Source organism: Camelus bactrianus, chromosome 35 (genome assembly GCF_048773025.1).
Source record: "Camelus bactrianus isolate YW-2024 breed Bactrian camel chromosome 35, ASM4877302v1, whole genome shotgun sequence".
In the NCBI taxonomy this organism is placed as follows: domain Eukaryota; kingdom Metazoa; phylum Chordata; class Mammalia; order Artiodactyla; family Camelidae; genus Camelus; species Camelus bactrianus.
The window spans coordinates 31,251,132-31,276,294 of NC_133573.1; the positions used below are offsets into that span (position 1 = coordinate 31,251,132).

The following is a 25,163-nucleotide window of genomic DNA, read 5'->3' on the forward strand; positions in this document are numbered from 1 at the left end:
TAATCCTGAAAGGACCGGAAGTAGAACATGGAATCAGCAAACACAAGTGCAGGAGGATTTGAAAGTCTCTGCGACCTGGCGAAGCTCCCGTCGCCAGTGAAATGTTTTCCTGCAAAAGAGGGCGTGGAGATCCTAAATGACCCTGCTTCAGTGCTTTCAGTCATGGACATTCTTGGCATACTGTTTTTCAAGCTTAGAATGATGAGAGTGTGTTTGATTGTCATTGTGCTGGTTTTATTTTTTATTTTATTTCACTTTTTAATTTTTCCCCCTTGCCCAAGACGCTGGGGATTGAACCCAGGACCTCATGTAGGTCAAGCGTGCGCCCTACCTCTGTGGTTGTTTTTAATCTGTTAACTCGGTTACAGTTTTTCATGAAATCAGAAGATGATGGCTCAAGGTAAAAAGCCACAGAGCAGATGTCTTCCCGAAGTCATAGTGCCGTAAGTTGTACTACAGTGGTCCCCTCTTATCTGTGGGGGACACATTCCAAGACCCCCAGAGGTGACCTGAAACTGTGGATAATACCAAACCCCTGTATATACTGTTTTTTTTCCTATACATACATACCTAGGATGAAGAAGTGTAATTTATAAATTAGACAATGAAAGATGAACAATAACTGATGATAAAATACAACAATATCTTGTAATGAAAGTTATGTGAATGTAGTCTCTCAGAATATCTTACTGTATAAATTTAATGCCTTTTCCTTCTTAACTAATCACTTATCAAGCACTGTGGCTGTGACTTTTGCAGTTTGAGATGTGATAGAAAACTAGCACGGATTTCTTTTTCCTTTTTCACAATTTCGCAGACAGAAGATTCATTTTACCATAGATCTTAACAACCTTAGCATGTGATTTCTTTTCTTTCACTTATTAAGTCGAGAACATTTGCCCTTCACTTAAAGGAAGCACTTTATGGCCTCTCTGTGGTGGTCTGAATTGCCAGCATCGCTGTTCTTGTGCTTGGATGCAGTTATTAAGCAAGTCATAGTGACTTGAGCTCTAGCACTGTGGGCTGTGATAGTTGATCTGACGGCCGGCCAGCCACCTAGTGAGGAGTGGACGGGATATGCCGACCCGGTGATGCACATCCTGGGTGGGACTGTGCGAGGTTGAGTCATGCTCCCCAGAAGGGCGCGCGATTTAAAACTTACAAATTGTTCTATTTCTGGGATTTTCCGTTTGATGTTTTGAGACCATGGTTGACCACAGGTAACCAAAAGTGTGGAGAGCAAAGCGCGGATCAGGAGGGACTCCTGTGCTGGGTGATCCTGTAAGTGGGCACTGGGCTGTTAATTTCGCTTTACAGTTTGGTCTGTGGAGTGTGGTTAGGTAGGTTTACTGATGATCTGCAGAGAATAAGTGTGCCAACTATTTAATAACAATCAGCAGTGCACGTAATCAGCCTTAATCCAGTTGCATGGAGTATTTTGTTGTATTAGTGCCATTGCTACCTGTCAGGAATTGCAAGACTGGGAGGGGAACCTTTGATCCTTTTTGACTATCATAATGTTTGGTGTGAATGAAGGAACACTTTGAACTGAGATTTTGAGTTTTGGCCTACATCATTTAACTGAGATTTGATAACTAGTTTCTGAAAATAACTGCCAGGAAAAGTGTAGTGTTGCTGTTGTAGTCTGAGGATTTTAGAGCCCTGAAGACTCAGAAGCTGAAACCCACAGGGGTGTCAATAATGTTAAGTACAGCTAGTTGGTTGTTGGCAGAGTGAGGACTCTACCTTTGGTCTCCTCTCTAAGCTAAGTGTTCCACAGCCCTGTTCATAGAACTCAGTGGGGTACTTTTCGAGTTACACCCTTACCAATGGAATTTCAAAAGAAAAATTGAAGTTGGTGAAAGTGTTAACTTTATGTATGCTATTGAATTTTAAGTCAGCATTTTATTGTTTTTTAAAGCAGATTCTTAAAATAACCATTAAAGTAAACTGTACTTTTTAAAACATTGAATTAACATCTATTCCAGGAAAATTAAGTTTTGTTGTCTCTTCAGATAGTTTACCCTGTTAGCTTTAATCCATTTAGGAAAGCACTAACAGGTCTTCCAGTTTGTATCATGTATTTAGACTCGTCTTTGAGAGATAGTCTACGTGAAGTTCATTTAAATTCAGTGGTTTCCTTCCTAAAGCACTCAGAGCTCCTTAAACCTGTGCTGGTATGGGGCTCTGCCTCCAGGCTGTGGAAGCTCTGGGACCTCCGTTCATGGCCACCACCTTTGTGTGAAGAGGAGCTCAGACTCCAGAGAAGGTGACTTGCCCTGAGCACTGACCTGCCTCTCTCGGCCTTCCAGCGACCATTCTTTCTTGTCTGTGCTGTGCTTGCGATGATGTCAGACTTTTAACAGCCTGCAGCTTTCCTACAGAACGTGAGGAAGGGGTGCAGGTTGTAACAGTTTCCATCCTCAATGGTGTATCTGGCTTATAATTCAGATGACCCAGAACCCTTGCTCCCCCCACCCCTTTTTACTTGCTCCTTGGAACACCTGTTTTACTGTTTGGGAAACTGCACCCTGGAGACAGTTGCCATACGTCACACAATGACAGAGGAGCAGAAAATGAGATCTAACTTCCTGCTTCCAAGTCCATTGCAAATGGTGCCCGATTCCTGGAAAGCGTAGGTGTCTTAGGTCTAGTAGCCTGATAGATTTGGGGACCACACACACAGCATAGGTAAGCATCAGAAGTGCTGGCTTTAACTAGAAAGCTTTAATAGCAGTTCTGTAGTGATGATTCCTGAGGTCACGGGCAGCCCCCAGCACAAGACTGAGAGAAGTTCTTTTGCTTTGCTGAGCTGTGATTCGGAATTGTTGGTGCTGATTCAGAGTCCGAGCATTTGCTTGGAACTTTGATGGTGCTGTTGCTAGTTGCATCATCTGTTGAACTATAATCCCAATGGCCTAGGAGTTGTGATCCAGTTACTTGTCAAATGGAGATGGGGTTATGCCTAGGATACACACCCTTTGGAATATCACACTGAAAGATTATCCAAAGTAGTATACGTTTTTGAGTTCATAACTGTGGAACAAATTCTTTTTTCAAATGTATCGCTTTTGCAAGGAACACTTCATATTAGCAGGTACCCAGTGTATTTTAGTATTGACTGATTTGCAGTCATTTTGGAGAACATGGAAGCGTGTTCAGTTGGCACACCTAGCATTTGAGGATTATGGTTAGAGTGTGCTTGTCGGTGAGTACAGTGTGGTGTAGACTCCCCTCCTGAGCAACCTTCTGGAAGCCAACATGGTGTAAAGCGAAAAGAAATTACCTTCGGACACATCTTGGTAAGGGAGGCACAGAACACATGGAGCTAAAGCACAGGTGCTCATGGACATGTTCAGGGCCTCAGCAGCTGGATGCTGAGATCTGAGTGTGTTTCTGGGGAGGAAGCTGGGCGGGCGCTCGCACTGCTCAGGTGAGTACTGTCTCTGGAACTTTACGGCAAAACAAAGGCTGAAAGCTGTTTTGATTTTCACAGAAGCATAAATCCCCTTCAGATCTCTTGGTTAGCGACAACAGGTACTAACGTAGGCCTAAAGTGAGTCGGTGTTAACACGAACTTTGGAAAACAGAGATCTCTGTATTTCATAGCTCCCTGAGGCTGGGGTCATGCCTGCACTTGTTGGAGCATGTGCTCTGTGCTGACACGCCCTAAAAGTGCTCGGTGGAGCCAGTAAAATGGGAGTAGCCAGCATCACCCCCTCGGAGTGGGGCACTGGGGTTCCTGCAGCGCTGCCTCAAGCCCGGCCCTAACTTCTTCCTCAGACTCCCAGCCTGACGATCTGATCATAGGCAGACCTGGGGGTCCTTGAACTCCTGAGTCAATGTTGAATGCTTCTAGTGTATGCTCATCTTTCCCATGAAAGGACTCAAAACTTTAAACATGTTTTTAAAAGGATCTTTGTCCTCCACCTTCAGTACAAATCGTTTTCCTTGTTTGTCACTTTGGCACTTCTTCTGTGAGTTGTTCTTTTGATAGTTAAATGTTATTTTTTTTACTGTCAGCGTCAGTTTGTATTTGACTGTTCTGTATGTTCAGACCGCAGGTGCACACATACACGTACACACACACAGATGCATATACAAAATCTAGAGACTATCGAAAATAAAATGAAAGTGAACTCAAAGTAGTTTTACCCTAACCTAAAAATACTGCGTTTCCACATTAGCACATTATTTGGAACAGCAGCAGCTTTCACTGGGAGTCATCTCACTTCCTGAGCTTTGTGTTTTAAACACTAGGAATTTCTTCCCCCGTGCTTACTGCATGAGAGAGAAAATGACTGAACACAGATTCCTCTCTGTGGGGCTGGGTACTGTATCAGGAGTACGGCATTCGAGCAGGTGGACTTTTTCCTGCCCTCCCTGTGTTGGAGAGACGGGACTCATTCGACATGGTTGTGTCGCTGTGTGTTTGCGACCCATATTTTGGTGAGAGGATGGGGTGTGACATTTCAGCTGGCCTTGCTTGTCAGTGTCCCGGGTGTCCTGAGTGCTTGGCGTCAGAGGTATGAGCCGAGGGGTGGGAGACAAGGTCATTCTGCGGAAGGGGTGGTGGGGTTGGGGTGGTAATTCAGTTCAGAGATGATGGTTATTGAAACAGTTTAGTGACAGTAGACATGATGAGGTCCAAGCTTATTTGAGAGGAAGGGGTTAAAAATGTGTTTGCAGGTTTCTGGTTTGGGCAGCTGGGTAGATGATACACTACTGTCTTTCCTGGAGGTCAAAGGATTGTCAGTTTTTTTTTTTTTTTTTTTTGTGGGGGGATCTTTAAACAGTTGATTTTGAGGAGTTTGTAGGTCAGAAAACATTCACCAGATATTTGCTTAGATGCACTGAGAGTTAGCATTGCTGTTGACTGAAGCCGTGAAAAGCTGAGCCCCTGACAGCAGGGGTGACGCACCTGGTGAAACCAGCTACCTGTGGGCAGCAGAGTGCTGGGCCGGGCTCTCTTTGCTCTTTCTCTGTCTTCCTTCCGGTTGACTTGTTTACTTACAGAAGCCAGTTCAGTTTTCCCCCCAGCTTGTTCAGGGCAGTTGTACTTACTAGTGCAGTTACATGATTTAACTAATGCAAACTGATAAAAATAGTGCAAAAACAGTTACTCATAGGAAAACTAACCTGAAAACTTTGGAGTGTCTCAATAAAAACAAATCGCCAAGGAAACTGCTATTGAATTAGGTAGATGGATAGGACAACTGTTAAAAATTGGGGAATAATCATTCTAGAAGCATTGTGCCGTTCAGATTTTTTTTCCAGATTATTTTTTAAGTATCTAAGTTGCACTTTAAAGAAAGAAAGTGAAAGTCTTAGGTGATTCATTAGGATTTGGTTTAGGTGAGAAGGAAAGAAAAGAACGTCTAATAGATTGACTCAGTCTGAGAAAAAGGCCCAGGTGATGAATATATACAAGTTAAAATGGTTCAGGATTCAGGGATCTGGTGTTAGAATTGTCTCTCATACTTTTGCAGTTAGTTACAGTCATGTGGGAGGAGAGGGCTTTTACTGTGCTTAGTGGGGAGGAAGCGCATCCAGGGAAGGTAAGAGGAGCAGTGGAAAAGCAAGGAGGCGAGGAAGGGAGCACCTGGTCCATCTAGCATCAGTGGGCGTGGGCAACAGCCGTCCTGGGAGAAGCAGTGACCTTGGAGAGGCAGCACCCTGCCCAGAAGCCCCCAGCCCGTGGTTTTGTGCTTCTCTGTCCTTTTCTCTCCTCCAGACTCCCTCCCTTGCAGTGTCTTTGGAGACAGCAACAGTGATGGGGGAAGAGGTTGGAGAAAAGGAAAAGAGGAGGGAATGGGACCCAGACCATAAGGTAAAGACCCATGCTCCTCCAATGAACAGGTTCCAGACCTCCTTTGTTGTAGAAACTGCTGAGAAAAATTCATTCACTTTCTTATTTTAATTACAATTTTTAAAAGCTACTTTCCATTTACAGTTATTACAAAATACTGACTGTATTCCCTGTGTAGGACAGTCCATCCTTGGGCCCGTCTTACACCCGGTAGTTCGTGCCTCTCCCCACTGGTAACCACTAGTTTGTTCCCTGCATCTGTGAGTCCGCTTCTTTATTACTGTATTCATTAGTTGGATCGGCCTATATTATCATTTGCAAATATTTTTCCCACTTAATAGGTTGTGTTTTAATTTTGTTGCTGGTTTCCTTTGCTGTGCAGACGTGTTTAGGTTTAATTAGGCCCCATTTGTTAGTTTTTGCTTTTGCTGTGATTTATACTGGCGCATGTTCTGCCTATGTTTTCCTCTAGTTTTATAGTATTCAGTCTTATACTTAGGTCTTGAATCCACTTTGAATTTTTTTTTGTATGGGTTGTTAGAGAATGTTCTAATTTCATTCTTTGGCAGGTGGCTGTCCTGTTTTCCCAGCACCACTTATTGAAGAGACTGTCTTTTCTCCATTGTGTGTTCTTCCCTGCTTTGTTGTAGATGAGTTGACATAGTGCTTGGGTTTGTTTCTGGTCTCTGTTCTGTTCCATTGATCTGTGTCTGTTTTTGTGCCAGTACCATGCTGTTCTGATTACTGTAGATTTGTAGTGTAGTCTGAAGTTGGGGAGTGTGATTCCTCCACCTCTGTTCTTCTTTCTCAGGATTGAAAAACACTCATTTTCATGAAGCTTTAAAAAATTGTCTTAGGTTCAGGCTGTATTTGTGTTCCTTGCCTTGACTTACGAAGTCTGGTTTTCAAGAGCTGTGTAAGATTATAACTGTTATGGAAAATTATCCTTTTACCACAGTGCTAAGAAATATATGTATCTGTTAGGAATACTAAATTCAAGACGGGATAGATGCACATTAACGTAGATCTTGAGATGAGGCATGTGTTACCACCATTTATAAAGGTGTTAAATGGCTTGTAATTTTTCAGGAAGCTGAATTGCATGTTCAGATAACAAGACTTCAGGGGTGAACTGTAGGACTGTCGTAAGGGCTTGAGGAAGACAAGTTGCCCTGTATGTCCCAGCCGTCGGTTGTATCAGGCAGCTGTTTACCACTTCACAGCTCTGCAGACCCTGTGGAATTTCTCCACGACTCGCTGCACTTTACTGTCCTCCCTTTGGAGAAACATGACACGTTTAAAATGTTCTTGCTTTGTTTTGATTTATTGGTTAGTTGATTAATGCAGATCAGAAGTGCCTTTCCCCACAGCAAAGCTTTTCTTTTAATTTAACATACTTGAGAACTACATGTTGGTAGTGCTTTAAGAAATTGGTCTGGGGGAGGGTACAGCTCAGTGGTAGAGAGCATGCTATGCATGTGCTAAGCATGAGGTCCTGGGTTCAATCCCCAGTACCTCCATTAAAAATAAATTAATAAATAAATAAACCTAATTACCTCCCCCTCAAAAAAAATTAAAAGAAATTGATCTGTTACAGGGTGAAGAAGTGAAAATAGTCTATCAGTATCAGGTGTAGTTTTTCCCCCTGATTTGTACATTTATGTCTAGTTCCAGGACTTAGCAATTTTACCACCTCTTGCTCTGGTTCTTTGGGGTCTTCCTGGGAATAAGCAAGTCTCAGTTTGAGCAGCACAGGGTTGAAGCAGCTCCAAAATGCTCTCCAGCTCTGACATTCTGTCTTTTAAAATGTCGAGTTCTAAGTTTGCTCACCACCATTCCATCTTACTCTTTAAGTATTACACTCTTTTCAGCTGAGAAACTGTCATCATGTGATCATAAATTGGAAAGCACAATAGAACATGGTGACAGTCCTTGAAGAAATGCAAGATTCATGAGAAGGGTGAGATGAAGAGAGACTTTCTTAAAAAGAGTTGAAGAAACGTGCTGTCTAGAGTTCAGTTTTGAAAAGGACTTCCGGGTCTCTTGAAAGACACCTTTGTGGTCTGGACTCTGACTGTTGGTGGTGTGGTGTATACCAGTGGCCATCAGTGGCCATCGGCATTCTTTGTTTTCACATGTAAATGTGGGAAAGTGAAGATTTGTATGGAGAGTAACAGTGATTTCAAGATAGTGATCACGTGTTCAAAATGAAATTAACAAAGCTGTGTAGTTTTTTAAAAAACTGCATGCATGCAGTTCCCCAAAGTAAAAGTAATTTATGAAAGATACTGAATGAGGCAGTTCTGCTCTGTCCAGAAGGTGATATGACTCCTGAAAAGCCAGCAGTGAGGTGTTTTTCTCCTGCTTTGGGCTGTAGATACATTGTGCTTTCCATCAGCAAGGTGGGTGTGTGGCTGAGGAGAGAGGGGCTCAGACAGAGTGCCTTGCAGCAGGCTCACAGAGCGGTCGGGAAGACTTGGGGGTGGAAGTGAGAGACCTGCGGGGGCAAGGAGGGCCTGGGCAGGCTCCCAGCACGGCAGACTGCTCGCTGGGCCAGGCACTGTGGGCTGGCATTTCCACCTGGGGAGCCTTTCTCACAGGAAAAGATGGAGACAGACAAATGAAGGTCAGAATACATTCAAAACAGGCTGGACTCAGGATCATTGGCTTTTCAGCTATGAAACTGAACCTCTTTGTTAAAACAAAAATATCTCTTGATCTGTTTTACTCCTTCCATAGTAGGTTGAGCGTTGTAGATGTGCTGTGTCGTGTCCTGCGCGGGCTGCAGGGGGGGGCCGCGGCCCTTGCCCCCGCTTCAGAGAGACACGCGGATTCCAGAGCTTGCACTTTCCATCTGCTTCTCCCTCGGGTGGAAAAGTGTGTGGCTGTTTCAGGAGAAGACCTTCTGTTGGAGAAGGAATGGCTCGTGATAGGAGCAAGAAACCGTGCTTTGAGGGCAGAGAGGCTGTATCTCTAAGGATGCGGTTCCCTACCTCTACTTGGCACTTACTTTACAGGCATGTTTACAGGATAACCAACCATTATCACATGCAGAGCAAGAGATGGGGTTTTTTGATCTTCTTCACATTGCTTTACTTGTTTCAAATATTTTATTTAGGATTCTTTATAACCAAGTATTGGAGTTGGTTGTTTGGAGTTTGTCAGAGATTTGGATTAAACACTTTTCTCCTAGCCAGAGGGTTGATGAGATGATCTTAAATTCTCTGTTTTGTTTTGTATTGTATTTTAATAAGAATCCTAGCAAAATAATCTTTTCAAATAATTGTCTGCTCCAGGGCAAGATAATATATCATAAACCAATTATAAGTTTTAAAGCTGGAAGGGACCTTTTTGATTTTTTGTGTGGAATCAAAGTTCTAAATTGAAAGCAAATAGTGGGAAAATTGTAAATGTAACTTTTGGGGTATACTCCTCATGTAGATACTTCTCCACTCCTGTTTGGCTAAGAAATAAGTTTTTGCATGTTGTGTCTGATTTTACACCCTCCCTACGAGCCAAACCAGATCAAACTATGAAAAAGAGTTACCTTTTCCTACTGTTGTCTTTTTCAGTAGAACCACAGGTATACATATATAAAAGGAAATTTTAAATATTAATCTCCGTTAATTGACAGCATCTGCTTAAGAATCTGTGTTTCCATACTGGATGCCAGTTTAAACGTGTAATTAAACAACACTTGGCGAGATTGGGTTGCTTTCTGTCGCTCATCAGTGTCTTTGGGTGACATTACTGTGAGAAGACTCCTTGGGAAGAATGAACTGTCGTAGAGATACTGACTCTTAAACCAGTGCGCTGCAGACACTCCTGCCATTCAGGCCTCTCAATTTAGCTGTGTGTATCATCTGTGCAAGGTGCTGTGTAGGTATGTAACTGATCTGCCCTGAAATACTCGCAAAGTATTCTGCCACGAGACTGCATTTTAGATACTGCAGAGTGATGCCGACAGCTGCGAGATGAACAGTACAACCCAGCCAGCAGCGCGGGGCAGATAAGTGAGGAGCTGTGATCCCATTGTGGTGTTTTATTTTCCCATACCTCTCTGTTAGAGTTGGGCATATTGAGTTCATAAAACAAAGTTACTGTCATTTACATATGTCCTTCCAGTCCCAAGTGCTGTGATTGTGCTTTAATGATTAGATTTGACTATTTTTGTCTTTTCTAATGAGTTTATTTAGTTTCAAAATCTGGTGGTAAAATCTCTTTCTACAAAGTATGTTTAGACATTGAAAGTAACAAAATTTGACTTTTCTAATTGATTTTCAGAGGCAATCATATACTACTTAAGACAATCTCTGGAGTTATTAATAGCCCAGTTCCCATGTTTAGGTAAAACTGTTTACTTTTCTAGTTGGATATTTACTGGTTTTTTTGTGGGGGGGCAGGGGCATAAAATGATCCCAGTGGTTATGCTGGAGTTCTTAGAACACACGTCTGTCTGATAGCATCTTACACTGTCCATCTCCTTTGCTCATGCTCTGTTCCTTAACCCATCATTCCTAATCACAGGCAGTGTTCGAAGAGAACTTAGCATATATGGATGCAAATGCAGAAAGAATACGTAGACAGGAGGGTGATGAAACCACATGGATTTGAGTGTTACTGACAAAGGGAGCCCTGGGGTAGTTGTAACATACCATTTCTGGAATATGTATTTCTGTTGTGTCTGATACATGAGAAGAAACACGTGGATACTTGGGATAGTAGAGAAACTCAGGACAGTAGGGGAGAGGCTTACATGGTCATTGCTGTAAAGAGCAGTGATGCTGTGGAGCATGAAGGAAGGAGAAGAGTGAAGGGCCGTTGGAAGGCTGTCTTCAAGAGGGAGGGGCATCGCAGTCCCCAAGAATAGGATGCAAAGAAAGGCCCAGAAGTATTGAAAGGTTTGAGTACAGAGCAAGGGGGAGGGGAGCACTTTGTCCAGAGTTCCTTACTTCAGGATAGTGCTTTTAGATTCAGAAAAGAGGCTTTGTGTTTGGTAATCATACAGTGGAATCTCACCTTATGTGAAATGTATATGTTTTAAGGGTAAACTCATAAGGCAGAAATTATCTGTACAGTTGAAAATTCCCCAGCAAAATGCAGTGTATCATCTCTACACACCACAAGTGTTTATTCTGACACTGAGTCAGATCACTGTTTCTGTTGTGAAGAAAGATGAAATATTTGGCTTATATTTAAGCACTGTGATTTTTTTTTAATGCCCAAATCATAATCTGCACATTGGTGCAAAATAAATATTATCAAAGGGGAGAGGAACAAAGACCAAGGAAGGAAACAAAGGTAGGTACTTCTTGGGTTGTGTCCCAGGGGGTGTCTGCCAGCTGGCGTGACTAATAGGGTGAGTTGCCTGTACCGCTGAAGCTCCCTTCAAGCACGTGGCGTTGAATAGCAGAATTTGCATGTGCATGTGGTCCAGCTCACTGGGCTTACTGTGGCCTTGACTCAGTGTCCTCTGAACTCGGTTTCCCAGCCTGCTGGGTGGGCAGGAGACCTAACTAACAGAACTGAGGTTGACTTAGTACCACGTAAAGCACGTAGACTACTTGCACAGCAGAGACCCGAGTGCTGACTCTTTCCCTCTCTAGATTTCTGATCCATAGACAAACCATCCATGTTTCCACATCACCTCTTTATACCAAGAGAAATAATTTCATGCTGTTTGGGAGAATGTCTTTCTTTTGACTATTTTAGAAATTATCAAATTCTCAAACTGTGATTTTGTCACTGCGATTTGAAAATCCGCTGAGGTGTGTCAGGCACGAGTATGAAAATGAGGCTCTTGACCTCTAACAGCTTACTGTTTGGGCTGTTTCCACTTAGGGGCTGTTATAAATATCGTCTGCTATGAATACTTATGTCTAAGCTTTGGTGGGGATGTGTGTGTGCAGTTCTCTGGGGCGTGACCTGGGACTGGAGTTGCTGAGTCATACGGTAACGCATCCTGAGGCTGTTTACCGCGTGGCTGTGCCATGCTACATCTGCACCAGCAGTGCAGGGAGAGTCCCATTTATGTTTTCCCGCCAGCACTTGTTACTGTCCGCAGCAGCAATGTGGCCATCCTGCTGAGCGTGAAGTGGTGGCTCATGCCTTGATTGGCGTTTCCCTGATGAGTGAGTGTTGATGCTGAGCGTCTTTCCCCTGCCTGCTGGCTGTTTGTATGTCTTTGGGGAAATGCCAGTTCAATCTCTTTGTGCCCCCCGTTGTTTTGTTGTTGTTGTTCCACTGTGTTTTAGGAATTCTTTATTCTAGATGTATGTCCCTTATCAGGTAATTTGCAAATATTTTCTCCCATTCCGCATATTAATCTTTTCACTTTCTTGATGGTGTGCTTTGAGCCACAAAAGTTTTAAATTTTGATGAACACCAATTTATTTTTTGTTTTTGCTTGTGCTTTTGGTGTCCTAAGATACCATTGCCTCGTCAAAGCTCACGAGGAGTTACTCCTGTGTTTTCGTCTGAGTTTTATAGTTTTAGCCCTTCCATTGAGGTGTGTGACCCATTTGGAGTTAATTTTTACATGTGGAGCGAGTTTTGCATGTGGCTGTTCAGCACCATTTGCTGAAAGGAGTTTTTTTGCCCCATTGGATGCTCTCGACACCCTTCGAGAACCAGCTGACCGTGGATTCCCATTTCTGTTCCGTCGGTCTGTGTGTCTGTCTTTTGGTCAGCACCGCACTGTCTTGATTGCTGTAGCTTTGTGGTAAGCTCTGAAATCTGAAGTTCTGAAGTGTCCATCCTTCAACTTTGTTCTTTCCAGGAGTGTTTTGGCTACTGTGGATCTCTTACATTTCCATAGGAATTTTAGGATCAGTTCATCCATTTTTGCAAAAAAAGGCAGATGAGATTTTTGATAGGGAGTGCATTGCTGCTTCTGTCGATCAACTTGGGGAGAGTGTTGGCCATCAACATTGCAGATTCCTAAGAACTTTTGTTCATATGGCTTATTTCTATCTATATTTGTATTAAAAGTTAAGACTTAAAAATTAAAAATACTTTTCTTTAATAATAACAGCAAACCCATTACATGTAATATAAATAACATCTCCTGTGAAAAAATAGCAGTCTTTTCCAAAAACAAAAAGTAATTTAATGAGGAAAGTGGCATTGTTTTATATTTTTGTAAATCTCCTTAGCGTCTGATTTAATAGAATCTCAGCTGGCATCTCATCTGCTTCTGCACTTGCTCTGTTAGTGATGTATTACTGTGGTTGAAGTGCAAGAGGGAAACTTGGCCTCGCACATACGTGTGGTCAGAAGAGTGAGGAAGTTTTGATAGTCTTTTCCTGTAACCTTGAACTTTGATCATGCACCAGCACTCCATTGCACATCTGTGAGGAGAGAGTAAGGGTCAGCATTCATTGTGTCCACCTCGTGGCCCCAGGTAGGGCCTCTGGGACGCCTGATGGAGCCCAGACCACACTTTGAGACCGTCTCAAAGGACAAGCCTGACCATGCGGTTTCTCGAGATGACATGGTGACTGAATGGCAGTTTCATTAGCTGTGTGGACAGATTGCTGGGTCAGTACCTGCTCACCCTGCTGGAGAGACTCCTCTCCGCCCTGAAGGATTCGGTGGCGGTTTGGTGAATGTGGAGTCAGCAGGCTGATGAGGCCTGTGGAGTACGTGTGATTATACAAATGAGTTATTCCAAAAATTGTGAAACAAAGTAGAACACTATCCCCGAGTTGCAGTGCTCGGTCACACACTGTTCAGTCATCTGAATACTTCCTCTTGTTTTGTTTTTAAATATTCACAGAGTTATGTGTATTTTAAGAGCATAGTTGTAACTAGTACATGTAGCAGCCTGTAGTTCTGTAGCCTGCTCCTCTTCAGTCCATGTTGCCTTTGTGAGTGTTATGAACAGTTGTGATGTATTGCGTTGTTTTTGCTTTCTTGTAGTTAATTGTTTCTGTTTCCCCTTTTGGGGGCTGCAGCTGACACTGTTCACAAATGGTTTACACACTGCTGTGTTGCTTCATTAGCACAGATTTTAAATAGAAGTAAGTGTGTGGCAACTTTCAGGTGCGTACGGAGACTATCCCAGTTGAAGTTTTCTTTTTAACTTTTATTCTGGACGTTGTAACCACAGAGCAGAAAGGGCAGTGCGGCGGCCCTCAGTGCACGGCGCCTGTCCGCCTGCCGCACTCTTGTATTGCTGCTTCTCTTCCCTTAAACTTACCCAAAAAAGCTATTGGCATATTTTAAAGCAAATCCCAGATGTACAATTTCACCTGTAGTCTTTTAGTTTGTATCTTTTACAAATAAGACATTTAAAAATAAACAGGCACAGCACCTTGACTGCACTCAACCGAGTTAAGCATCGTCCTGTAATACCTCTTATCACCTAGGCAACATTCAAGTTTTCCTGTCAGTAATGTCATTTTAGACTTAATTTATTTGAATCGAGATCCAGATACAGTTCTCAAATTACATAAGGTTATTTTGGTTAAAGCTTTTGCATTGTGTAGCAATAAAAATCTCCGTATTTTTCATGTCTTAGGTTTGCTGTAGAAATGAGGGTCTGTGTGTAGAATGCCCCACATCTCGAGTTTAGCTGCTGGCTTTTTGTTGGCATTATTTGACACATTTTTTTGTCCCTGAGTTTTCTTTAAATTGGAAATTGAATCTAGAGGTTTGATTAAATGCAGGTTTGTTGGGGTTTTTAGACAAAAATACTTCATAGATGATGCTCTTGGTCTCATTAAGAAGCGTGATACTTACTGAGTAGTTGCAGATAAGATTGAAAAGTAGCCGCCGTCTGTCCGATCCAGGCATTATAAAGCTCCCTGTCAGCTCTTCCTCTATTTTCAGCAACATCAGTTATCATTACCTTTGTCATTTCATTAGATGTTGCAACACCTTGATTTTCTAATTCTGTCGTTGACTCAGCTTTTAATTGTGGTTCCTGTATAGTGAACAATGTGTCCTGATGGTTATGCCAGAATAGTCGAGGGAAGGCAGGCTGAGGCTTGTTTCCCTGTGCAAATCTTCAGGAAAAGAGTGGATATCATACCTGCCTCTGGGGTGCCCGGTGTGGCAGTGGTGCTTGGACCGTCATGGATTTCTGTGTGTTTGTATCCCATTCATTCTTTGTGCCCCTCATGTTGTTGACTTTGGCCGTCAGGACCCCGTCCCTTCCTTCCTTGTTGCTCCTGTCACGTGCTGACAGGCGTCTTCGATAGCTTCCTCGTTTTCATGAAAATGTGTTCCAGGTCTATCTCAAATGAGCAGCACTCTGCAACATAACTAACCGGCAGTCTCGGAAAGTAAATGAAAGATGAGCAAGGATGAGGAGCTGTCACAGTTGGAGGAGGCTAGAGAGAAGTGACCGCGAGATTGGGTCCTGGAGTAGAAAGGGGACAGAAGTGGAGAAACTAGTAAAAGCCAGAGAGAATGTACACAGTTGACTCTTGAACAGCGCAGTGGTCAGGGGCACCGACACCCACGCAGTCAAAAATCCACATATAACTTCACATTCAGCCCCCCATCTCCCCAGTTCCACGTCTGTGGATTAGCCAGCTGCGGGTCCTGTAGTTCAGTAGAAGGTTTTTATTGAGAATATCTGCGTATAAGTGGACCCACACAGTTTAAACCCATGTTGTTCGAGGGTCAACTGTAGTTTAAAAAGTTAACATTTTCAGTTTTTAAAAAAGATCATATAGATCTTACTCAGCTTATTTGATTTTATGTTTGTATCTCCTTTTATGCTGCAAATCTGAGTATGTAATATTAATGTAATTCTTACTCTGTCCTATTATAGTGTGTGTATGTGTGTGTATAATATGTAAAGTAGTTTCAAAATAATACCAACACTTACCCCAAGAGCACGTCTACTGAGTGCATTTCAAGATTTCTTGGTGAATTTTTAGGATTTCTGTATGCAAATACTGTTTTAAAATCACTTAGACTAACTCTCTGGATATGTATGCCACCAACTTGGTGAACAGTTAAGTTTATTTGAGGTTGATTTATTATTTTAAGGGTTGCTTTGAGTGTCCAAAAAGACCTGAATGTTTAATTATGAAACAAACATTTCTGGTATGTGTGATAATTGTTTACGAACAGAACTAGGAGAACTACACTCTCCCAGATATTTAATAAGATTAATAGAACTTCTAGGCATAGTTTTGACAGATGAGATTAATGGTGTACTGCCGGCAGAGAGACCACTAGGTAGGAGGGAGTGCTCTCTGATTTCGTTTCTCTGCTTTTTCACATGGAGAGAGATGAAATCAGGTCGGGAAGATGACTGCTTTTGCCCAGTTCATGACGGCTTTGTGAAGCCTGCCTCTGAACACTATTAGGTTGTCAGTTACCAGGCCTTAAGCCACTAAGGACTCTGCTTTGATGGTAGGTCTGTCCTCTGTGTGTTTCTCTTCACACCCTAGAGACCTACTTTTTGGCCATGCAATAGTTTGTTCAGTTTTAAGTCTTAAAGTAGTTTTGGTTTCTTTAACAATAATGAAAAAGTTATTTTGTTATTTGTTGAAACTGTTTTCGGTACTTGTGTCATCATGCTCTCAGTCTCATTTTAGATTCAGACATTCAGATAAAGTCTAATTGTGATACTTTGTGTCTTTGTACTGCTTGCTTAATGAGGTGAGTATCTCCTCATCCTCCACAACAGAAAGCAACCCCTTGTGTTGGCAACCTTTCCGGCTGTAGGACTTTTAAAGTGTGTGTGTGTGTGTGTGTGTGTGTGTGTGGTCAGTAATTAAGAGATGTGGTGTGGTGTGATGTGATGTAAAGGTTACTTTTTTAGGGGTAGGATGCATGGGTCAGATCAGGACACAGTTCCATTGTGCTGAGAGACAGCCGTGCTGCCTTTTTAACCTTTTATTATGGGACATTTCACACATACACAAGGTGGCAGGATCGTCTTGGGAACCTCCGGACCCTCTCCCAGGAGGAACAGTTGTGAGCCCCCATGTCTCTGCCCCACGTAGTCGGGGGAAATCCCAGACATAGTGTTGTTGCCCCTGTAGATGTTTCAGTGTGCATCTCTAAAAGGTAGATAGTCTCTTTTTTTTATTGAACATAACCACATCATTTTCATACCTAAGAAAATACAGGTGTTGTTTAATACCACCAAATACCCTGTTGCTATTACTTCGCTGATTGTCTTGTTTCAGTGTATTGGAGTCAGATAAAGCCGTATGAACAGAACAGAGCCAGAATTTGGCCATGTGTGTGTCTTGCGTCCTTTTGTGTTGAAGAAGCCAGGCTTCTTGTCCGTGAGGTGCTGACATCACAGAGCCGGGTGGCATTGCTCTGTGCTCACGTTTGCTGCCGTCTGTCCTGAGATCACATCCTGGGTTTGTCGTTTGTGCTGCGAGGCTGCTTCCTGTCTGGTGGTGGTGCTCTTCCCATGACGAGGTGCGTGATTTCTCACTGTCTGGGAAATGAGTAGTGTGTGTAAGTGAAGGACTCTTGTGGCTGATTTTTCTCCCTTTTGGCTATCATATCTGGTTTTCAACCAAACTTTTTTTTTTTTTTTTGATAATCTTAAAAATCAGAAGTTAATAGTGGTAAAAGCATCTACACTGCCTTCTGTGACTCGTCAGTCTGGGTGCCAGTTTACATCTTTGTTTTCTGGATTTGATGGTTTTGTAAGAATTGATAATCAGTTTTTACAGTTTAGCCCATTACAGATTATTACAGTTGAATGTATTTGCCATTCATTCTACACTGTGGAAAACATTGATCTCTGTGAAACTGATTTTATTTGTTTCAGGCATTTTTTTCTCCATTGTTGTTTACAGTTCTATACTTGTCTTACAGCATTTAAATGACTTTGTGCTTTGATTGATGATACATTTGGCAACAGAATGAGATCACCTTTGATCATATTACTCCATTATAAATGGTTTTAAGAATTTATCATAAGCAGATTATTGAGAATAGGGAGTTTTTAAAAACTAAAAACCCACATGATTACCAAGTGAGACCAAAACCGTTAGCTTTCAGGTTTCCTTATTTGGCACTTGGATACTATGTGTTTTCAGAAGAGCCTGGAAAGATACCTGGGCTAAATCTACTTCTTTGTCTTGTGAAGCAGTGTAGCTTTCAGTGAAAGGAGGGAAGCCCTGAAGCCAGACCTAGACAGACGTCTTAGAATCCTGCTCCTAATACCGAATCGCGAAAACCGTGACCCTCTGAGCCCAAGTCGCTTCATAGGCACTTGGGGAAATGAGATGAGCACCGTGTGCGAAGTTCAGTGTCTGCCCTTGAGTCAGCGTGTGTACAGGCTGCTTGCCATACTTGTGCCCTGTATCAAGGTGGCTTTTGCTTTCTTTGGTTCAGGATTGTGAAGGGATTCCTTTTAAACTATTACTATTTCTTCTAACAACCGTTTCCTGGAACAAAATAAAATTAATGGAGTCAGTCAGAAATGATATATATATAAATTTGGGACTCATCAATCCCCAGTTGGAGTTCTATTAATTTCATAACTTCGTATTTTTAAAAAATGAGTTTCTGGATGTGAGTGGGTTTGTACATGTTAACGTTTGGCTTCTAAGTCTTAGGATATTATTGTGGTTACCAAATTAGTGTGAAGAAGAAGCTTATTAAAAAATAAATATTTCTTGGGTGAGTAAGGTGGAAGTTATGGGGAGATGTCTTTAAACTGTGTGGACTCCAGAGGGGTTAAACCCTTGTCCTGGAAACTTGAGGATTTTAAGACTGATTAGTAATTTTGTATTAGGATCAGTTACACTCTGCACTTCCAGTTACTGATTTTACTATTTTTGTTGTTTTACAGCCTCCTACGGTTAACATTCTCCCAGTGGGGCCACAAAGCAAACAGCCCATGACTTCTGATCAGGACGCTAAGGTCGTGGCTGAACCGCAGGGCCAGCGAGTCCAGGAAGGGAAGGACAGTGCTCATCTGGTGAGTGTGTCTCCGAGGCCAGGGTTGGCCTGGCGCGCTTTCTCCCCTTCCATGCGGGTTCTGCGTCGGGTTTAGTAAGGAAGTCAGAACAGGAGCGCTGGCGTGTCTCATGACTTAAACAGAGGTGTGATATTCTCAGCACACTTAGGAGTTGCTTCGTAGAGGAAATGATAAGTTTCTAGGTGAGAGAGAAAACAAATGGCATTTTCAGCTTTGAATACATAAAGGTCTAGATTTAAAAATCACCAAGAAAAATGTAGTGATTTATAAATACTTTAATAACATAGCCACTGTAGTGATATTTGTTTGAAGGATTAATTAGAATTATAATATAGATTTTTAATTTTGACTGCCTTTGTTTATTGTAAGATTTTATCATGTCAAGCATTAATATTTAAAGTTTCTAAATGGCATTGGGAAATACAGGTTTTCTTAATTTTTCAAGGAATTTTGCTTACGATGTTCAGTCAGAATTTCAAAATGTTTCAATTTTAAGGCTCCTGCATCATTCTGAATATCTCACTGAATTTGTCATGTAACAATGTGCTTTTCTTGGTTTTGTTTTGCTAAATTGTTGTGGTTTGAAAATGTTTTTCTTTACATTGTATTGATGTGTTTGGTGTTTTCAATTTTACAGATGAATGGTCCCATACCTCAAACCACTTCTCAGACAAGTTCCATCCCAACTTTGAGTCAGGTAATTCATTTCCGAGATTAATCTCAGCTGAGGCTCATAGATACTGCCTTACAACAAACGTTTATTGTAAAAAAAATTAGAAAATGCCAGTGTTCCCCAAAAGGGAGTGGGGGCAGCCCCTGGGCACAGGCACTGCCAGTGCGTGCAGTCTCCTCTGGCTCCTGTGCTCGCGTGTGCAGCTGTTCAGATGACAGTGTACGTGGGCACTGGTTTAATCCCCATGTTCATTGCAGTATTGTTAACGGGTCACTGAGTGTCTGTTTTATGTATATGATTAACTTTATATTGTGATAGCTTTTGTTCCGTAAAGCACAGAAGTTATAGTAATCTTTTACTAAGAAAATCGGTTCACATCTTAGCTGTGACTAATGAAAGAATAAGGAAATGGAGACCTGCTGGTTTTTAAATCCTGCCTTACACCATTTGCGTTTGCCTGTGTCAGGTGCATTTGGAGTCAGGAGCACTTAGCTTGACAGTCTTCTTAAGTGATCTGATAAACCCTACAGAATTTTAAAAGTAAGTCTTCTTAAAAGTAATCTTACAAAATTTATAGTCAACTTTATCCATTCCCCCCAATTATAAGAGTTCATGTAGAAATTTAAGGTGGGGATTGGATTGTTGATCTGTTCATGATAAAGGAGAATTTTAAATAATGAAAGACCTTCCCTGTTATTCTATAATGTATGTAGAATTTTTTGCATACTGTATTTTACATTGGTTTTTTAAATGAGTTATATTTTAAGCAATTTAAAATCCAAATATAAGACTTCTAGTAGACTAAGAGGCAAATTATATAGAAATCTTTGAAGGATTTTAAAAGATTCTTTTTTAGACCAAATCTCCCTCCTCTCTTGAGTAATTTGCAGTCCAATATAATATTCAGATGTCTTTAAAACCTATTGTAGAGCATAAAACCAGATTCTTGGATTCGATGGATGGGTTTTTTTCTGTTATTTTGTTTTTGCTTGTTTTTTAAAATTACTTTGTAGGTGAGAATTGAGATACGGCCGATGTAGAGAAGAAGTGTAACACTAGAGCCAGAATTCAGTATTTCATTTCTGTGGAGAAATAATGTGCAGCTAATGCTGCCTACACATGCTTTCTTTGTCTTCGTCATTTTAAGAATTAATGTCCTACGATAGACTATCACGGGGCTCGTTCTTGGTCCAGCCCTGCTGCTCGGTACCCTCGATGTCCCTTGGGCCGATCTCATCTCTGACAGTGGGTTTTGTAAAGCGTGGACACGCTGCTTACCAGGTTTTCAGGGTGTTGCACACTTTAGGTTTTCATAGGATCATTGAAAACTAGAGCTGGAAGTTACCTTAAGAGACCATCTGGGCTCACAACATGTGTGTTCTTTGAAAGTTTATAACAGACTCGAGCATCTTGATAGAAAAGAAAGAGTACACACATTTTTATATAGTTGTAACCATACAAACATATACATATTCCACCTCGTGTTTTCCCGCATAGCAGATTTCATCGATATAGCTGCTTGTTCTTGCCCTGTAGTATTTTCTTTGTTGAGATGTTGTCATTTCCTTAGCCGTTTGGCTTTGAGGTACATTTAACTTGTTCCTTTTTTTCCCCTGTGATTATAAATGGCATTGCTTTGAGTGTTTTCTAACTGGCATGGTGCATGGTGCATGGTGCAACTAAGTGTGTGGACGTTTTAATTGGTGTTGTGGCTTGGTAGTCTGCAGTTGCTACAGTCGGTTAGTGAGTCTGATTTAGGAACTGTTCTCTGTAAGATGCAGCCTTTCCCCGGAGTTAGGTGCACTGTAGGTAACAGGAGCATCTTTGAAGTGATGTCTGAATAGTTCAGGAGCAGGTTTGCATGTATCCAGTGGTACTATCAGGTGTTTATTCTGTAGTCCACCGCCCCCAAAAAAAATCCATGTCGAGTAGTAACTATTTACAAATCTAGCCAATCAGTGAGCTCCAAAAAGTGATTTTTAACTGGAGGAAACTGAGACCTAGAGAGGCTTAAGTCATTTTCCCAAGATTGCTCGACTAGAAAGTGGCAGGACTAGGATTTGAACCAAGGCAGCCTGGCTTCAGAGCCAGCTCAAGATGAAGTACTTCCTCTTGGCATCTGTCACTTCCTTTAGAAAGAGAAACAACAAGGAGAAAGCAGTACCAGACACAAAACCTAGCTCCTGCAGGCGTTCGGGGGCTGTGCATTGTCTCTGAGCGGCTGATACTAGTTTGGGGTAAAGCTACTCCTGCAGGCGTTCGGGGGCTGTGCATTGTCTCTGAGCGGCTGATACTAGTTTGGGGTAAAGCTGTAGGATTTTAGGTGGGGGTAGCATGACTTACATATTTTAGGAAGATTATTTTGACCTCATTATCTTGACGGAATGTGTTGTGGTGAGCCGAGAATGGAAGCAGAGAAACCAGATAAAAAACTGCTAAGTAACGAAAGAGAAATGATGGTAGTTTAGACTGAAGGGATTTCAGGTTCACTCTGGAGGTGGATCCAACTGCACCAGGTCAAGATTGGGTGTAGCGGTTGGGGTGAGGAGAAGGTAGATCAAGGACAGTTGAACAACTTGACGGATGGTGGTTTCATTTACTTTGAGGTGGAAAAAACTGAAGAAGTAAAGGTTTGTAGAGGGAAAATCCACTAATTGGTAGAAATTCAGGTGAGCAGTGAAGTGGGTCACTTGTACCAGTTGGATCTCACTGGAGAGGTTAGGGCCTGAGAAGTAAATTTGGAATAAACAAGTAGCTGTTTTACTATATTTATTGTATAGAAGAGACCATTAAAGCTACTATTGTGTATGTTCATCAGGTAACTGAGTTACCTAAAATTAAAAATTACAATTAAGAAGTAACTGAGTTGCCATTTAGAACAAAATCAACTGTAATACTTTTTTTCCTTTCTATAATTTTCTGTCCATCTTGAAAGTTTTTACATCCTTCAAGGGCATTCTCAGCTATAACTGTTAAAATTTCATTGATTCATCTTTTTCACAGTCACCTGTATTACTTCCTTATTTGATTAAAATTTATATAAGAAATTATGTATTACATTATTTTTCTAAAGATTTCAAATGTGTGTGTTTTATCTTGGGAGTTTTAAGACCCATTTGGGCAGGAGCTATGTAATGTAGCTCATGGATACTTCTCTGCAAGACATACTTTAAATTGAAAAGAAATTTCTTTAACACCAACATGGCATAATTGGTAGTGTAGTCATTTATCCTAAAAACTTTTCTTTATGTGTATTGTGTGTGTGTGTGTGTGTGTGTGTGTATTTGTGGTTACCATGGGGACTGCAAAAAACATCGAAAAGATATAACTATCTAATTTGATGCCTGTTTAACCTCAATAGCACACAAAAACTTTTATAAAATTTTCTTCCCTCTGTTATTGGTGTCACAGATTACATCTTTATTAAGTGTGCCCAATACCGTAGATTTATACTTATTTTTACACATTTCCCTTTTAAATCCTTCAACTTTTGTTTATCGGGGAATGTCTTTTCCCAGGGAATGTCACAAATGAAGTGAATGTCCTTCATTTTTGAAGAATAGTTTTGCTGGATAAAGAATTCTCAACTGAGTTTTTCTTTCAGCACTTTAAGTATGTCATGTCACTGACTTCTGCCCTGCAAGTTGTCTCATGATTAACTGGAGATTATCTTATTGAGCATCTCTTGTACTTGATGAGTCCTTTTTTGTCTCTTGCTGCTTTTGACAGTCTGACTATAATGTGTCTTGGTGTAGGTCTCCTTGGGTTTATCCTACTTGAAGTCTGTTGATATTTGTAAATTCGTGGATTTCATCAAACTTGGGGCATCTTTGGCGCTTATTTCTTCACATATTCTTTCTTCCCTGTCCTCTCTTCTTGCTCTGGGACTCCCACAGTGTGTGTGTTGGTCCCTTTAATGACGCCCCATTGAGTCTTTTAGGCCCCATGTACTTTTCTTCATTCTTTTTCCTTCTGCTCCTCAGACTCAGTAATTTTAATTGTCTTGCCTTCACATTTGCTGGTTCTCCCTTCTGCCTGTCCAGTTCTTCAGCTGAACCCTTCTAGTGAATTTTTCAATTCAGTTATTGTACTTTTCAGCTCCAGAGTATTTGTTTGGTTCTTTTTTATAATTCCTACCTCTTTGTTGATATTCTCATCTTGTTCATTTATTATTTTCCTGATTAACTTCAGTTCCTTGTTTATGATTTGCCTTAGCTCTTTGAGCATATTTAAGATGATTGTTTTAAAGTCTTCATCTAGTAAGTCCCATGTCTTCACTTTCTCAGGGCCAGTTGCTTGTGTTCCTTTGAATGAGTCATGTTTTCTTGTTTCTTTGTATGCCTTATGATTTTGTTGTTTTCGAAAACTAGGCATTCGATGGTAACATAGTAACTATGGACATCGGATTCTCTCCTTATCCCAGGTTTCCTGTTTGTTGTTGTTGTTTAAGACTACAGTAGTCTTCATGGTTTTAAGACTTTTCCAGACCATTTTTATGAAGACTGTTCCTTGTCATGTGTATTGAGTGAAGTCGCTGTTCCTTTTTGCTTGTGTTCACCTAATATTTTGACAAAGATTTTCTTGAACGTCTTGAGCTGAAGCTGACAGTCAGACCGGCGCCTGGTCAGAGAGGGAGTACCTTGCCTCTCCCGGTCTTTGCAGGCGGGCTTTGTGTTCACGCAGCTTGCTTGGAGACCAGGGATCAGCCCGAGGTGAAACACCTCGGTGAGCACATGTCTTGCCTAGATGTGGCCTCCTGGATCCCCATGTGTGTGGCTGCTTTTGAATGTCCTTGTTTCCAGGAGTTACACCCTAGCCTCTTCTCCAGGCTTTGGATGGTTCTTGCATGTCTCCACTTGTCACCTTGTGCCCTGGCATATGTGGGTCTCTGGTCCCCCTGTAGCTTTCATGAGCGGTGCCTGCCACTTTACCCGCTTGTGTTCAGCGTTATGTGAGACAGGACAGGCAAGTCAGTCCTCTTGGTAGCCTCCAGCTAGAACAGAACAGATGGGGACACTGATTGGCAAGGACAGTTTGCCCTGCTCCCTCTGGCTCCAGGGAGGGATCTGGGACCCAGGCTGCTGCCCACCCCAGACCAAGGCCCCACAACACCCCAAAACGTTCCTGCCAGGTTGAGCGCAGCTTTTTCCTGATTGTGTGTTTGCTTAGTAGCTGTAACCTGTAATTGGTTTTCAGAGCTCCTGTAAAGTTGGTTCAGAAGCTTCTGGGTGTTTCCACATTTCTGTGGAGGAATAAGAGTGACTGAGAGCTTGGAGCTCCCTAGTTCACCACTTTGCCTGACCTCTCAAAACTGCTTCAGTGAGAGCTCTCTCCAGGTTGCTGTTGATTTAAATTGTTTTTCTAATACTGTAGAACTACTGATAATCTCTTATGGTATGTAATTCTTAATACAAATATAAAACTTGATTGCCCAAACCTATAAAGTGCAAATTAATGGTATTTGTTTAGTCTGGCAGGTGATGATTTGCTGAAACTAAAGCTGCTTCACCGAGTACTTCTCATACTGGTTACCGAGAATTTCTTTGAGTTCACCACAACCTAAACTGCTGAATGCCGAGTGAACAGTTTCCCACTTCTTTTGCCGGTTTGTGTCTGTGGCCTACCTTGTTGTCACCTGGCCTTCAATGGGCATGAGTGAATTTATGACGTCTTAGATCCAACTCTTTTCCCAGTAGCTTAGGTCAATTTAAGTGTTGTCACATGCCACCACTGCACTCTTAAACCTGTATGCAAACATGGCCAATCTT

The 25,163-nt window shown here is 41.7% G+C and overlaps 1 protein-coding gene across 1 annotated transcript in view; it reads left to right on the top strand.

The window, feature by feature from the left end:
- LARP4B (La ribonucleoprotein 4B) overlaps positions 1-25,163 on the top strand; it is a 68,337-nt gene that overhangs the window by 6,815 nt on the left and 36,359 nt on the right. The window contains exons 2-3 of the mRNA XM_074358407.1: positions 18,594-18,722; positions 19,360-19,419. Coding sequence (XP_074214508.1) covers positions 18,642-18,722; positions 19,360-19,419 — 141 coding nt within the window. The 5' untranslated portion in view covers positions 18,594-18,641. The remainder of the gene's footprint in view (positions 1-18,593; positions 18,723-19,359; positions 19,420-25,163) is intronic.